Genomic DNA, 15,222 nt, shown 5'->3' with positions numbered 1-15,222 from the left:
AATGGCACTTGAGTATTATAATGCATCTAGTTTAGATTTCTTGCTGTTATTACTCTTTGTGGGAAATGCTGAACTTAAATGGGAAAAAGTATATTCTTTCTAAAATACAGAGAAGTGGAGAAGCACCAAAGTTCAAGCATGCAATAAGTTATTAGAAACATAATATGCCTCCTGGGTGTAGTAAATTTACAGGTATAACCTGGGGCAACTGGTAGGAACAATGGTTTTTTGGACAAAACCATCCAGAAACTGGCTCTTATTTTCCATTTACCACGTATGTAATAACACAAAGAGCGGGTGGTAGAGTTCCTGTCAGAATGTGTACTATTATAATAAAGTGCTATGGATGGATTAAATTTAAAAAAATCCAATAGTAGAATAGTCTGTTTTTGAAGTGCCTAGGTTTTATATTTTTAGATTTTAGAGGAGAATGGTGAAATTACTTATGTGATTAGGTTCTAATAAGTAATAGGGGTAAAATCAAGTAAGCACATAACTTTAAAAGTTCTTTCTGATGTGTTTTTTTGTTCTGAATTGCTTGCCAGTGTTATGTATACACCAAACACTGTAATAGAAGCACTGTTTTTTTCCTCTCTGTGTTTGAGCGGGAGGGGTGTTAAAGTGAAAAGAGCAGAAATCAGATTTGTCATTTGCTTAATATGACTTGGGAGCAACCCTTAATAACAGGGTTAGATTGATTGCATTGCTTTCCTTTGTTACAGGGCCTGCGGTTTGAGGTGGTTCCATCCTGGTTTAAGGAGACACTTGAAAAGTCATCTTTTGCAACTCCTTATGAGTATGCTGTGGAAACAGCGAAACAGAAAGCTCTCGAAGTAGCAAACAGAATGCATGTAGTAAGTTACCAGCTATTTTGGCAATGAGATTTTTGTCTTTAAGTGGTGCATATTATTGTGAGTTAATTTACATGTACTACTTAGGCGGTCTCTGAGTGCATTTTCTCCACTGAAGGGAAATGGATGTTTTTCTGTCACCTGTGAAAGATGCCTTCCTGAAATTTACTCACCTAATCAAAACGTTTTATGCCTGCAGTTTGGGCTGTCCAGAAGCAGGCAGAAGTGGCCTGCATCTCAGCAGCATGCCTGCTCTCGCTTGGTAGTTCCTTCCAAGTTAGGTGTGTGGCCGGACTGTTGTTTGTTCCAGGTATTTGTTGATTGTGGAGGGAGACTCTAGGGGAAAACACACTGATGTGAATCCAGTGCTTTGCTGTAGCACTCATTGAACAGTAGTTCAGTTGAACAGTTATGACAAGAGAATAGCTCAGAATTTGGGAGTATAGATGTGCTGCAGGAAAGCAGAAAAAGATGACACATGCTGTTTTAAAGCACTATGGACAAAGAAACAGGCAATTTAATTTTATGAAGGGAGAAGCTGATGTGATTTCAGGTTCTGTAGTCAATGCATCTATTTTGTATCTTAAATATTATCACAACCAGTGGTACAACTTGCACCATCAGTGGCATATTTGACTTCTACCCTTGGCTGTGATCACTGTGTTTGAGCACATAAGGCTGTTCTCTACCAGAACCTATTTAGAAGTCTATCTGATTAGATCCCACCAAATGTGCCATAATAATTTCTTAATAATATAGCTCTTCAAAGCAAATATTTCAAGATCTCCAGTGTAAATCGTTACCCAGGTTTCCATCTACTTCTTTTCAGAGAATTATTTGACATTAGGAGAGTGGATTTTAAACCCAGCCACTCTTAACTAACTTGCATTGGGCTTTCATTGCAAAACACTGTAGTGGTGATAATGCTAGTTCAGTGGATATCAAAATACTTCTTCGTATAGGTATGTTTTTAATTATAGCTTTAATTAGTTCTACTATTTAAGATACATCAACAGTCTTTCTATAGAAGAATAACCTTCCTACAGTTTTATGTATAATGATCAGTTACAGACAAGTTTCCTCTCTTGCTGTGTTAAATAATAACTATGTACTTATGCAAGTAAGTCAAAACTCAGCTATAAGAACAGATTAAAGCCAAGAAAAGACTACAAGGAATCTTTATATACCCCTATGTCTCAGTTCCCCAAAATGGATTGTATGTGTTCCCTTTTGAGAGAGATAGGATAAGTGTAGCTAAAGAAAGTCGGTTTTTTTGTGGGTTTTTTTTTTTTTTTTTCAGTAAAACTTGTCTTGGAAAAATGATCCTAGAGGACTTCAATGCTGTACTCCGTGGCTTCTGTACACAAGCCACTTCCTTTAAAGGAATTCTATCTGCCACCTTGAAGATTGGGTTAACCTTTGAGGATGCAGTTATGTCTTTACTGAATACATTTGTTCATCAGTAACATGTTTGGGCAAAATTCTGACCTGAGAATGCTCAAGCTTCCTTCTTACCTCACTTTTATGGTGATATAAATGATTACTATTTTGTAAACAGTGCAAAAGGAGAAAGTGTGTCTCGTTTTCAGTTCAGTGTAGAGCCCTACCTGTAGACCAGCGTACCTATGTTTTCTTACCTTAAGTTTTAAAAGGTTTTGCTCTTTCTACCTCTTTCGAGAAGTATCTTCTTTCTTTATGCCTTTGCAGAAACACCTGAGAACACCTGATGTTGTCATAGGAGCAGACACTATCGTGGTAAGAAGTCTTCTGTGGTTTAACATTGTCTTAATTTATGATGAGTATAGAAAATACTTGTATCTTGAGGTTTGAAGTTAAAGTTTGAGAACTATCTTTACTGAGAAGTTATACTTGCAATATGATGCATCATTTGGCTTTTGTAGATGTGGGTTTTAGGCTTTTTTCCCAACAAGGCAATTTTTAGTATCTTGAATACTAGAAAGCCTGCTGCTGGTTTTGTAGAGACACTAGTATTGCATAATTATTGCCTTGGATCCTCTAGTAAGTCATGGAAATTTTGTTCTTGGGCAACTGTCAACTGTAGAGAAGTCCAGATCATGTGAACTGTTCAATGTTGTGCATTGTAGCAGGCATCACCTTCTATGTGTTATCTCCACAGAGAAACTGAACAGTTAAGGACCGAAGAAGTTGAATTACCCTTTTGCTTGAGAGCTGCAGCCACTGAAGGGTAGAGTGTTGCCCTCATTATGTGCTTGTCACTGAGTTACGTGTTCTACCAAAGTATCTGTGCCTCTTGCTCTTCTCAGTAGACTCATGTTTGAAGCCTGGGCTGAAATAATGGTTTAGACATCGTTTCTGACCTCAGTCTCTGAAAAGTAAGAAAAAGCAGCACACTTATTCTCTGTTTCTGTTTTAGTCTGTGGATGAGCAGATCCTGGAGAAACCAGTTGATAAACAAGATGCATATAGGATGCTGTCAAGGTCTGTAGTTTTAATTAAGATTCCTAATGTGTATGTTAAGCTGTTTGAAAATGAGCTGTGCAGATTCCTTGGTGTATATGCAGAACTCTGTGGACACTAATTTTTCAATCGTTTTTAAATAGTGCATGCCTGTTCTGTCACTGAAAAAGTTATACCTGCCTTTATCTTATCCACGGCTGCTTGCTTTTGCCCCTTCACCTTAGGAAGCTGATTAGGGACATAATGAACCATTTTGTTTTCACTTGGATTAGTTTTCAAAGTCACTTATCACAAGACTGTATGCTTCACCTGCTACAGGAAGGGGAGATTTGGAGAGAAATCATAATGGGAAGGAGCACAGAACCATCACAGAAGTGGTTTGAGGCTTGACATTCAGTGGAAGGATATTGCATGTACAAGAAGGTACATGGTGAGAAGTGTTCAGGGACAGTTGCTTTAAATTCTGTAGTTTGACTGAGGAAGAAAAATCTACTTACATCACTGTTCTGCGTGGATGGTAGGCTGGTGTTTTCTGAGGCTTCTGCTTTCTTCCTAAAGGATACTTTTCCATATAAGCTTGATGTTATCTTGTAGCGCTTGCTTTTTTTTTCTTTTTTTTTTTTTCTTTAGAAAAACCCCAACAGCTAAATAACTCTAGTCACCTTCTTTCTGAAGGATAAGATGTGTTGAATCCACTAGTCACATGCCTGTTTCATGGGGGGGAATACAGAAAATGTGCACTGGTTGTTTCACCAATTTACATTCTAGGGAGGTCATCTCCTAAAGAGGGAATACAAGTGGCTTGGTAGTTTTTGGAGTTTTATTCTGTAAGTTTATTCTAGATTTTTTTCATTGATAACTTAGGTTGAATTTTTGATCCTTTGTGGGATGTTATTAACTTAAAAGTAGTGGTCTTTAAAGAAAAAGTGACAGCAGTAAATGTTATTAGTAGGAGATTCCCAAAGGAGTCTGTCTGGTGAGCAATTTCACAACTGGTTTTGCTTGAGATCATGCCAAGTTTGGTTAGTTCAAAAATTTTATTGGCTTTTTTTTTTTGCAGAACTTAGTCAACTTCTAACAGATGAAAATATTTTACCTTTTTTTTTTTGAGTATGTCAGTCTCTTAATCATGGATATGAAAAGCACTTAAAATTTAGGTTTTTTGTAACTTATCTTAATTTTGTTCTATATGAACAGGAAAAAATACAGACAAGATGTGTATTTGCATATATGCAAGGTGTTAGATTAAAATTTTCACTCACTGTTTCGTCTTGGAATTAATTCCGTGGAATATTGTGGGGGATAGTAAGAGTGCAAAGGGCTTCTAATCACATCAAATAATAGTTTGGGTAATCTCTAGGAGGCTATTCCTTAACTAGCCTCTTCAAAGATTGACGTTCTCATGCTATTTATTATACTTCCACTGCTGACACGTTAGTTTCATAAATTTAAAGCGCTCAAAATTAATCGGCCACAGTGTGGCGCTCTGAGGCCACCACAAGAGGGAGCATATGGGCCTGGGGTAAGCGTGAATACAGGCTCTCTTCCTCTACTCTCTGTTACTGTGGATCCGGGGGATCCCTGGGGGCAAGTCTGGGTGAAATGAGTACATAAACCCTAGTTGCCTATTACTTGTTTAGTCTAGGTTGCATCACCTATCTATATTTGTTGCCAGCTTTCTGTGAAGGTGCCTGTAATTGTAGTGTTTATGCTGATCGGCTTTTTCTTATGCATTTGAAGTAGTCACTTCTCCCTGTGTACAGTAAATAAGCTGATACCATGGACTACTTTTCCAAATTGTGGACTTTGGTACAACTGAGATTTTGGAGACTTGAAATGACTGAATATCTTTATAGTATTTTTTTGGTTTGCCAATGTCTTTTCACCTATATTGAAATAAAAAAAATAAAATGTATTTATTTGGGATACATGTCAGAGCCATTGAATTATGTATTAATATAATAATCTGTTTCTCGGGCTGTAGTAGCATATTGCATATAGAACATTTTTGCACATGACAGATTTCATAAAACTGTAGCTTAATGCACATTTTTTCCCTGACAGGTTGAATGGGAAAGAACACAGTGTGTTCACGGGAGTGGCTATTATACATTGCAGCAGTAAAGGTACATGTGTCATTTTAAAACTCCGTATTTACATTTAAAATATTCTCATAAGGCCTTGTACAAGTGAAGAAATAAGATGGAAATTTTTCATATACAGTCTGAACTAGCTTCCTAATCAAGATGAGAATTACCTTATCAATATATAAATTAAAAACTCCAGCAAAAGCCAGCTTTCTTACTGTATTTGGTTTTCACACAGGAAGGAGGGAAAATACAATAGACTTTAGAAATACTGTCTCTGAAAGCTGTGGGAGTAATTAAAAGGCAGTGTGAATTGTGGGAATATTCTGACATTAAATGACATTCAAGTAAGGTGCTACAAACTGTGGGACTGAGCAGAATCTGATCCATATTAACTTTGTTCCTATGTTCTATTTACACTAGCTGACAAACACAAGCAGTTGCTCTATCTGTAGTTACTTTGTTTTACTGTAAATAAGGGAAGCTCTAGAGCCTATAGGGGATAAGTAAAATAATGACTTAATGCGTCAGACTGTTAATGAACTGTAAGGAGCAATACATCAATGTTCTTTATCAGATAATTTATATAGTAAGCAGTGGTTTTTGAGCACTGCACCATTAATATAATTTGAGGAGTGTTTGGTTTGAGGGACTTCCTTTGATAATTATGCCAATATTCTTTTAATATCTTTGCAAGGATCATTTCTCTGAAATTCCACTGGATGTAGTCTTTCTATAAACAAATTATTTACAGCTTTTAATCTTTACTGGAGTGATTGCTCTTAACTCTTATAACAGAACTAAGGTCAGTGTTCCAGCACCCTTACTAATATGCTAGTACATTAGAAAGAGAGCTGCTGCAAAAGAAAAAAAAACATGTTATCAAGGGATTCCTGTGAACAATCCGGCAAGGATAATGACTTTCATTCTTTACTCTGGGAAGACAGACAACTGCAGTACTGATGCTATGACAGCACATCTCATTTGAAGTTTACAAATTTAAGCCACATCATATTCAGATGAATAAAATTACCATGAGTCTGCATATTTCCCAAGTGATGCAATCAGTGGAAGAGTTTTCTAGAATGCGTTTTTACTTTTAGTTTATAATTACAATGCTGTTTAAGTACCACATACATATTACAGATGGAATTTTCATCTTGAGTTGATTGGTTTTTTATCAGTACTGAAAGACGTAGTAATCTGTCTTCATATGCAGCAACTTTTCTATTTCATCTGGGTCATTAAATATTTTTTTCAACGCTAACACCATTAGCAGTTGGTTATTCTTCTTCTCTTGGTCTATACTGTGGATCTTTCTTACTCCTCAAGAATTTCCACTGCTATCAGAACAATGGTAACAGGAGATGCTGACCTTGATTTTTATAGGAAAGAGTAGAGAGAACTAATAATCCATAACATGCACATTCATTTGTGCAAGGATGTGTCCTTTTGAACATGTTTCAGAAAAGCCTTGATCTGCAATGATACTAGATTCACAGTATAACACACACAACAGGGTCCACACCCAGGTGTGCAGTACTTTATTGCACCTCTGGCCTTCTCTCAACCACTTCTAGATATAGAAATCTGAAATAATCTTGTTCTTTCTTGAGAGATGATATGAAAATGAAACTGGTGGTTACTCTTGGGGCTGCTGGATGTCCAAGTCTTCAGTACAGTTACAGCTGCACATTCACTTTCAAGCATTTATAACTGCTATGTGTTTAATTATGATGTGCTTTTAAGAGTTCTTTGACAACAGTCAGAAAGTTAGAAGGGTGTTTGTAGCCTTCTTTGTACTCAGTGCTGGATGTATATGCCAGCAGTCCATAAATAGCTCTGCATAAGCATCATTAATTTAAGAGTGCATCCCACATAGGGAGAGCAACCTGTTAACCCTGAGACAGGACTGCAGAGGTCGAAAATGCAAGCTTTTACTTTTTTTAGGGAAGATATGAGTCCCCTGTCCCTAAGGAGCATTATTAGTCATTTCATACAGTATCTTTAGTATGTTTCATTTTTCCCAAGCAAAAAAGGTCAAATGAATACAAACTGAAATAAAACTGAGATGTTATGCTCTCTAAGCTACAATTTCTGTTTCTAATAAGACGTCTTTATTTCTGTAGATAACCAGCTAGACATGGAAGTCACTGATTTCTATGAAGAGACTAAAGTAAAATTTTCTGACCTGTCTGAAGAGCTCTTATGGGAGTATATTCATAGCGGGGAGCCAATGTAAGTAAGACCATGAAGCTATTATACAGTATTTGAGAACAGGCCTTAGGGTACATTATTAGCCACCAGCATGAAACATTTTGTCCTCTGTTCCGTGAGATTTTGCTGTGTATATATGATAAATTATAGCATGGGTGATGCAAGGTGGGTATTCTGTTCTGTTCTAGAACTATCATACCTCCAGGGAAAGTGAGCTACCTTTTAGCACCCTAACAAATTTGAAAAGTGAAGACTGTTGAAATACTCTGGATTAGAGCAAGCACTCATGCAGTATACAGTTACCTTTCTGTTAACAGAGGCATTCAGGGAACTTGGATACCTGAGACAATGGATAGTTGTCATTCTAAAACAGGTGAATAGAGTGAGATAATTGGGGTATTGGAGAACTTTATTGAAGGAAGCTAGAACTTGGTTTATTTAGTTTATCAAAATCACACTGCTCTGATGCAAGAAACACCAACTTAATTTTCACTTATTCTTGAGGCCAGTTTATACGTATTCTTATGCCATAATTGTTTCTTAGCTTATGTGTTTCCTCTACCCTTGCAATATACTGGTTACTTACAACATTGATTCCACAGAAGACAATAGGATGAGAGCACAATGCCTAAGATTAAGTTGACTACATTGTTTAAAAAAAAAAAAAAGTGCTTATTTTGAGACAACGAGGGAATATTTGTGCCTTTACAGAATTTGCCTTTCCTTTGTGTTAGCTTAGTGAAGGCTAATCAAGCTGTAGTTAGCACTGTGGACTCTGTATCTGGTGACCTGAGATGAACCTTTCGCTCTGAATTCAGTTATGGCTGTGTGACAATATCAGTCATGGTCTTTTTTTACACTTGTTTGTGCTATAAAACGATACGGTCATTTTTTACTGGGGAAAGAGGAACCAGTGTAGTCTTTAGATTTCTTGAAGCACTTATGTGTAAATGAGGCATCCTTTCTGACCATGTAAGGTTCCCAGCTTATTAAAGAGACCAAAGCTAAATTGGACTATGCAGAGAAGAATATTATGGCAAGAATACAGTTTGTAACAGAAATTCCTAGTTAAGTTTTTGGAAGGTGATCTTTAGTATGCAGATGATCAGAAAGTTGCAGTTTGAAGGAGAAATGACTGTGGATTTTTAGGAATAATATCAGGTTGAAAAATATTTTGGAATATTTTGATTATTTTCTCTGACAGAAAATACACGTTAGCGGTGCTGTGCTGCAGCAAAAGGGCTCATGAGCAGCGCTGCGTAGTTCTGTTCATTCTGCTAAACGGGGTGTGTGACAGCAAGTGTTTCTCAGAGACCAAAGGTTTAGATAATATATTTAATTACTCTCTGGAGCAGAAGCCAATCAGTCTTCCTTCATATAATCATGAGGATAGGAAGCATTTCCTCTGGCCTTGCAAAGGAGCTACTAAATATAGTGTCCTATAAATTTTGCAAAACAGTCTGAAATCTCCCATGGGTTTTTTTTTTGTTTGATTAGGTTTTTTGTCCTCTCCTCCATGGCCACCCATGCTGGTTGCACATTTGTATGTATACGGGTTTTTCTAAACACTATTGCAATTCAAGTGACCATTGTTTTATTTTTTTTAATGTTGACTTAATTTTGTGAAATCATACAGGACCTACTGATCACATGAAAAATTAAAAGAAAAATTGACTCTTGTGCTGTTGATTGGATTGAGTTGTGTTTATAGCAAGGACAAAATTGGCATATAGTATTTTAAAAGTCAGTCACTGGTGACACGGGGACTAATTCTGTAAGCATATAACTGACTTAAAGTGTTAATAAGGGAGGAGGGACAAGCACTATCTCAAGGTAGACTGTGATGAAGCTATAACCCTCAGAAATTTTGGCTGCAGAATGATGGCCTTTCCCTTTCTGTTTTATTCCTGTTCCTCTTTCCAAACAAGGATTTTCTTCCTGCTGGCAGCATCTCTTCTGGTTCTTTGTAGAAAAAGAGATGGGCCATAGTAATCCCAACTCTTTTGGGCTTGTGTAATGAGTAAATTTATATCTGCTGGCCTCTTTGACCCAGCTTTTTATTTTGTAATCTTTTCCCTTGTGAACAACCTCCTCTGTCTCTCTTCACAACTTCTAGTTTGAAGATCCTGTGTGGTTTTTGGTAGCTCTGCTTTGAATGGTGGCAACAAAACCAAAGGACCCTACTGCACTCTGGGAGGGAGGTGATTACAGAGGCTGGAGCTCTACAGTTTCAGACTTAACTATGAAGTAATAAAATGTAGAATATAAATGTCTAACTTTCTTCTCTTGTATTATTTCTCTTAAGACTTATTTCCTTCAAAGCTATAGCAAATATATCTTTTAGATTTTGCAAATAATTACAGTCTTACAGCACAAATTATCTCATTGATAATTTGAGATTATCGACTCTTAGAGCATAAGAGCAAAAATCTTCCAGGTGCAGGATTACAGAAGTAAGCGAGCTGTAGTGTTCTAATACTAGAATTAACTTTGAATCTTGTTTCTAATCTATCATGTTGCTGTGGTTGACTCCTGTGTATGAAATCGTTGTTCTACATTCACCAGAACTTACTAGCAAATATTTTCTTGTACCTGCCTATCTCTACTCCTTTGCAAGTTCCTTTGCAAATGGAAACACATCTCTGACTGGTTCCATGATGTATGTAATGCTGGGCATCTAGCAGTTGCCTCTTCCAAGAGATAGGCAACCAAATGCTCCTTCTCCTTACTTCCGTCATACCAGTCTCTCTGCTCTACAAAACCACTGAATTAGTATTTACAGGAACTAAAGGTGGGATTTTTGAATTTGCAGACATGTGAAGATAACTGAGCTTGGGTATCCAGTCAACTAAATAATAGCTCATAGAGATATAAGAAATTATTGTATAGCTTCTAATGTATTTTAAATGTTTGCTTCAGTAAAGATTAATTTTGTCAGTGGTGTACCTCTGTATTTCTGACTGTTAGTGAAGTCCACCTGAGCTAGTGACTGGGCTCTATCTAATGTGGCTGAAATTTGTCTGTATTTCTACTATTGTGACTGTATGGGCCAAGATGCATGTATAACTGTCATACATGTGTTCTTGCCTTTGGAAAGCCACCTAAAACCCAACCAAGCATCTCCCTTCATCTGTAGGAGCAGTAGTGCTTGTTAATGCAACAGTGATTTATTTTATTATTGGCTCTGTATTGGACAATACAGATATTGTATACATGAATATACAATTTTGTGGCATGACTAAAGTTAAAGTTCTACATCTAATAAAGGAAATGTGCTTTCATGTTGCATTTTCAAGAGTTACCTCTATTTTACCTTGTTTCTTAACATTTTTGCCCCCATTTTATTGTGTGTGGGTTCGGTTCATTGGTTGGTTGTGGGGTTTTTTGTTGTTATTGTTTTTGTTTTTAAATCTGTGGATGTTGCACATTTTTTTTTCTGAAATCGTGTATCCTGTACAACAGTCAGCTACTGAAAAAATGTTTTAGTTGCAGCAGTGATTTGTCATTATTTGTCAAAAGGTCTTTAAAGGGAGTTGTATTTTTCTATTTTAATGGAAGTTACCTGATGCTGTGCATAGTGGTATAAATGAAGTCGTAAGGTTAGTGCTATGTTAATAAAAGTATCCAGTTAAAAAAGCCAGTCAGATTAGCCAGAGCTAGTTATGAGACCTATGTAAATACTGATATTCTGGGTTTTAGTATGGAAGACACTTGTTGAAAAATCAGTGGAACTGTTACTAACTACATAACTTCAAGCTTTTGGACTAGCAGCTCTACCTGTAGTAGAGAATCCTACTCTGTATCCAATACCAGAATGTAAAGTTCTGCATAAAAATAAGATGTGGCCAAGTGTATTAATGTCCTTGCTAGGAGTATGATACCTCTGCTTTTGATGGTCAAAATGTTTTTTGCTTCCCTGTCAGCATATAGCAACATGACTTCATCCTACTGAACTGCTACTTCATTTCAAAATGAAAAGACTTTTTAGTCATTAGAATATTCCTAATTCAGATGGTATAAGTCTTAAATATGTTATAAAAGAAGGAATAATTTAACCAGTGACAAAGCTATACAGTGGTGCTTAAAATGCAAGATTAGAGGAAAAGCCCTGTTCCCTAGTTTATAGCATTTCAAAAATCCCATCTGCTGGGATACTGATTCTTCTGTTTCTCTTAGGAGACTGTCAGAAAAGGGAGTCCAGAAATAAATTCTAAAAATAGAAAGAGCTGGTTCTGGTCAAATCTAAGATGAAAAATATACAGTCTTCTTTGTGTAGTAACCTTCTTTCACAAGTAGTTTGCATAGTTCTATACTACATGAAGTTAATAGGTCTGAGACTGACTGACCTTTGGTTTCAAAGCTTGCTGACCTAGGCTTTCAGATTCTGGTGTTATCATGTAGTAAGCATACTTCTAACTGCTTTGTTCCTTAAATGGGAACAGTAAAATTGTTGAGTCTATTGTAGATTATCTGCCTGTATGCATTTCCGTTCCATACAGTGGAATTTGTGTAATCACACCTAAAGACAAATTTGATTTCCAAGGTTACTTTCTGTGAAAATACTTTTCAGTGCCAAACTACTAGTATTACTGTGACATCTAAGAGCACAGTGTCTGCTTACATCTTGGATGGTTACACAAGAATTGGATAGGGCTGAATGGGATAATAGTAGATTTTGTATTTTAATAGGTTGCTCCACCCCAAGAAAGTCCTATCTTCCTGATCCTCATTTTAGATGTTCCTGTGACTGAGATCAGCAAGACGCATCCTACAGTCATTTGAATTCTAAGATTTCTTCTTCAGTGTAAGCTCCCTTTGGAGCTAACGTATTCCTAAAGGCCCTTCAGCCTCTTGTGGAATAGAGCAAGGATCACTATACAGCTGGGTGACCCACTGGCAATGTTGGTCTTGGTGATGCTTGCTGGTACCTTTTTGGTAGCCAGGACTTGGAGAATGCTGGGTGACCTGTGGCAACACAATCTGACTGCAGTCAGACGATGTACCTCCTCCTTAGGTGACTACGGCACCTGGACCACCTGAAGCATAAAGATCTTAGGCAACTCACACTTAGTAGAAATACTGCTCTTGTATTTATCTTGATTTATAAACTGAAATGTTGAGCCTAACTAGTGGATTTAATCCGCCTTTAACTTGAGTAGTACTGGTGGATTATTTGTGTGCTGTGCTACCTTTGCTCTTAACCTTAATTATATATATATATATTGTTTTTTCTTTCTCTCTCCCAGGGACAAGGCTGGTGGATATGGAATCCAGGCCCTTGGTGGAATGTTAGTTGAGTATGTCCATGGAGACTTCTTGAATGTGATGGGATTTCCTCTGAATCACTTCTGCAAAAAGCTAGCAGAGTTGTATTATCCGCCCCCTAAACATAATATACAACATAAAAAATATGACTCTATCCCTTCCGTGGACACTTTTGAGAACCTAAGTGACAGAGAAAGTGAATCTTCAAATTTCACAGAGCATAAAGGTGCTAGTAAGGTGGACAGCAGTGGGATGTGTTCCTCAGGAGCTATTTGCAATTCTGGAAACAGTTCTAGTGTCAGAGCTGGTTTTATGGTACCTTTGGAAAAGCAGACTGGAGTGTCAGTGTCAGCAAAAGTTCCATCTAAAATTCTAGAGCTGATGGATGGTTTTAGAGCTTCAAAGGTAAGGGAAACAATAAAACTACTCATTATGTTGCTGATCAATGTGATTGTTTTCTTGGACTTAAGTATATAGTAAAGAATGTGAAATACTTGAGATTGGGTAACAATGTATTAATAGTTAGTATAGAAGGACCACTGAAGTACCAGAGAATCTAAGCTGAAATTTCTGGTGGAATGCTAACACTCTTTTTTTGGTATTTGCTTTTATCTGTTCTATGAAATTTCAGTTACACATCTGATAAAAAGTTTTGTGTCTTGACTTAAGAGGAAAAAAAAGTCCTCAGAATTTTTTTGTCCTTGCATGATTGACCTCAGATATGAACAGTGCAATTGTCTTCCAAGGTGTCTGGAAAGAGTACTGTCTTGCCTTCCAAGTGTGCCTTTTGTCATCTTGTCTAATTAAATGCAGTTTATGCAACATGATGATGTATCTTCCATTAGCCACATCAGTGATTCAGGCTCTGGTGTAATTAGGAGGCTTCAGAATAACAGTAACTTGAGAAGTAGAACATTTACTCCACAAGTAAAGTGGAGCATTATAGGGAAACTTCAAAATACTTTTAAGAAATTTCTCACTAATTATTGAGTTTGATTTTTTTTTTTTTTTGTGCTGATCACAAGAGCACAATCAAGCAGGAGGTTACCTTTATATACTCTGCAAAGAAAGCATTTAGTGTGGTTAACTTATCTGACTTAAAACTGTGTCAGGAATTGTATATATTTCCTTTCTAACTTTTAATGCTTAATGTTAGAATTCTGTGGAAGATCTTATTTTATATTCCTTATTAAGGAGATGATTTTTTTTTTTATATCTTGTTTCATGTTCCAGATGTGTTTAGCTGATAATCTCTGCGCAGTATCTGATAGAGACATACACATAACACTTTACAAACAGGAGGTCACGTTCTGTGTAGCAGCCAAGTATGATGGGAAGTGAGTAGCTGGACATTTTAAGTGCTGCCAAGTTTTCTACTCACAGCTCCAAAGTAGTAAATAGTGAAGAAAGTGAAGGAGAAATGAACACGAATCATTCTAACAGATCACTGATCTCCAGCAAGTCATTAATCTTTTAGGAAGAGGTGAAAAACCTGGTAAAGTGGCAGCGAAATGACAAACCTGGAACTAAAGATATAACAAATCTGAGCTGGGATAGAGGGAAACTCGCATGACAGTGGACAATGGTTTTGCTGAAACAGCAGAAAGTTGTACTCGGATCTGAAGGAAAACCATAGTGTGGTCACTGTAGATCTGTGGGTGTGCTTCTTGCAGGCATGCAAAGCAGTATTGAGACATTTAGAATAAAGGAGCCTTGAGACTGCTGCGTTTGTGAACTTCCTTTTGTATCCGTAGGGAGTGAGTTTTGATGTACTTGAATGGGTGAGACGATGCTTAGCATTTCTTCAAATGAGTAAAAAAAAATATGGAGCATTTTGTTGTACATTACGTATACTGCTTACAGTGATGTTATGCCAAATTTGGTTTTGTGCAGTGAAAGACGGTGGAGGCTGGAAATTGAAGCAGAAGCTTTCGTTTCCCACTAATCCAGTGTAAAGTCATAGTATGAAGTGCTGAGTTTCATGTGAACTAGTGGGAATTTTTTTTCCTCAGGGCTTGGATCTTTGTAAATTTAATTACGAGTTGCAATGAATGCTTCCTGTGATCTGACAAAACCCGTCATCTCTCCACTTGTAGAATAGGGGTAAGAGCACAGTTTCACAAACAACTCTCAAGTTCTATTTCATTTTGATCCTTGAGTATTGTTTCAAGGCCTTCATAAAGCAGAGTGAAATCTCCTGCAGGCGAAGATGTTGCCACCTATTTCACTCTGAACAGCTGCTGTTGCAGAACAGGAGAGGATTAGGGTTAAATCATGTGTTCTCAAACTTAATATGTTCTGAATATGCATAGTCTGATCTGTACTCAGACCTTGAGGGTTTCTTCTGCTTTGATATTCCACCT

General features: G+C 37.0%; 1 protein-coding gene across 1 annotated transcript; it reads left to right on the top strand.

Annotated features, from left to right (window-relative positions):
* Positions 1 to 722: 722 nt before the first annotated feature.
* LOC104463403 (N-acetylserotonin O-methyltransferase-like protein) lies at positions 723 to 14,196 on the top strand (the record flags this gene model as incomplete). The annotated part of the gene is made up of 7 exons (XM_010075719.1): positions 723 to 854; positions 2,559 to 2,606; positions 3,247 to 3,311; positions 5,355 to 5,416; positions 7,507 to 7,615; positions 12,841 to 13,264; positions 14,093 to 14,196. Coding segments are annotated over 7 exons (944 nt in total), but the record flags the coding sequence as incomplete, so codon positions are not given.
* Between the last annotated feature and the right edge of the window lie 1,026 nt (positions 14,197 to 15,222).

Source organism: Pterocles gutturalis, unplaced genomic scaffold, assembly GCF_000699245.1.
Source record: "Pterocles gutturalis isolate BGI_N339 unplaced genomic scaffold, ASM69924v1 scaffold47047, whole genome shotgun sequence".
NCBI lineage: Eukaryota > Metazoa > Chordata > Aves > Pterocliformes > Pteroclidae > Pterocles > Pterocles gutturalis.
The sequence above is the reverse complement of the archived record's forward strand: the minus strand, read 5'-3'. Positions and strand labels throughout refer to the sequence as shown.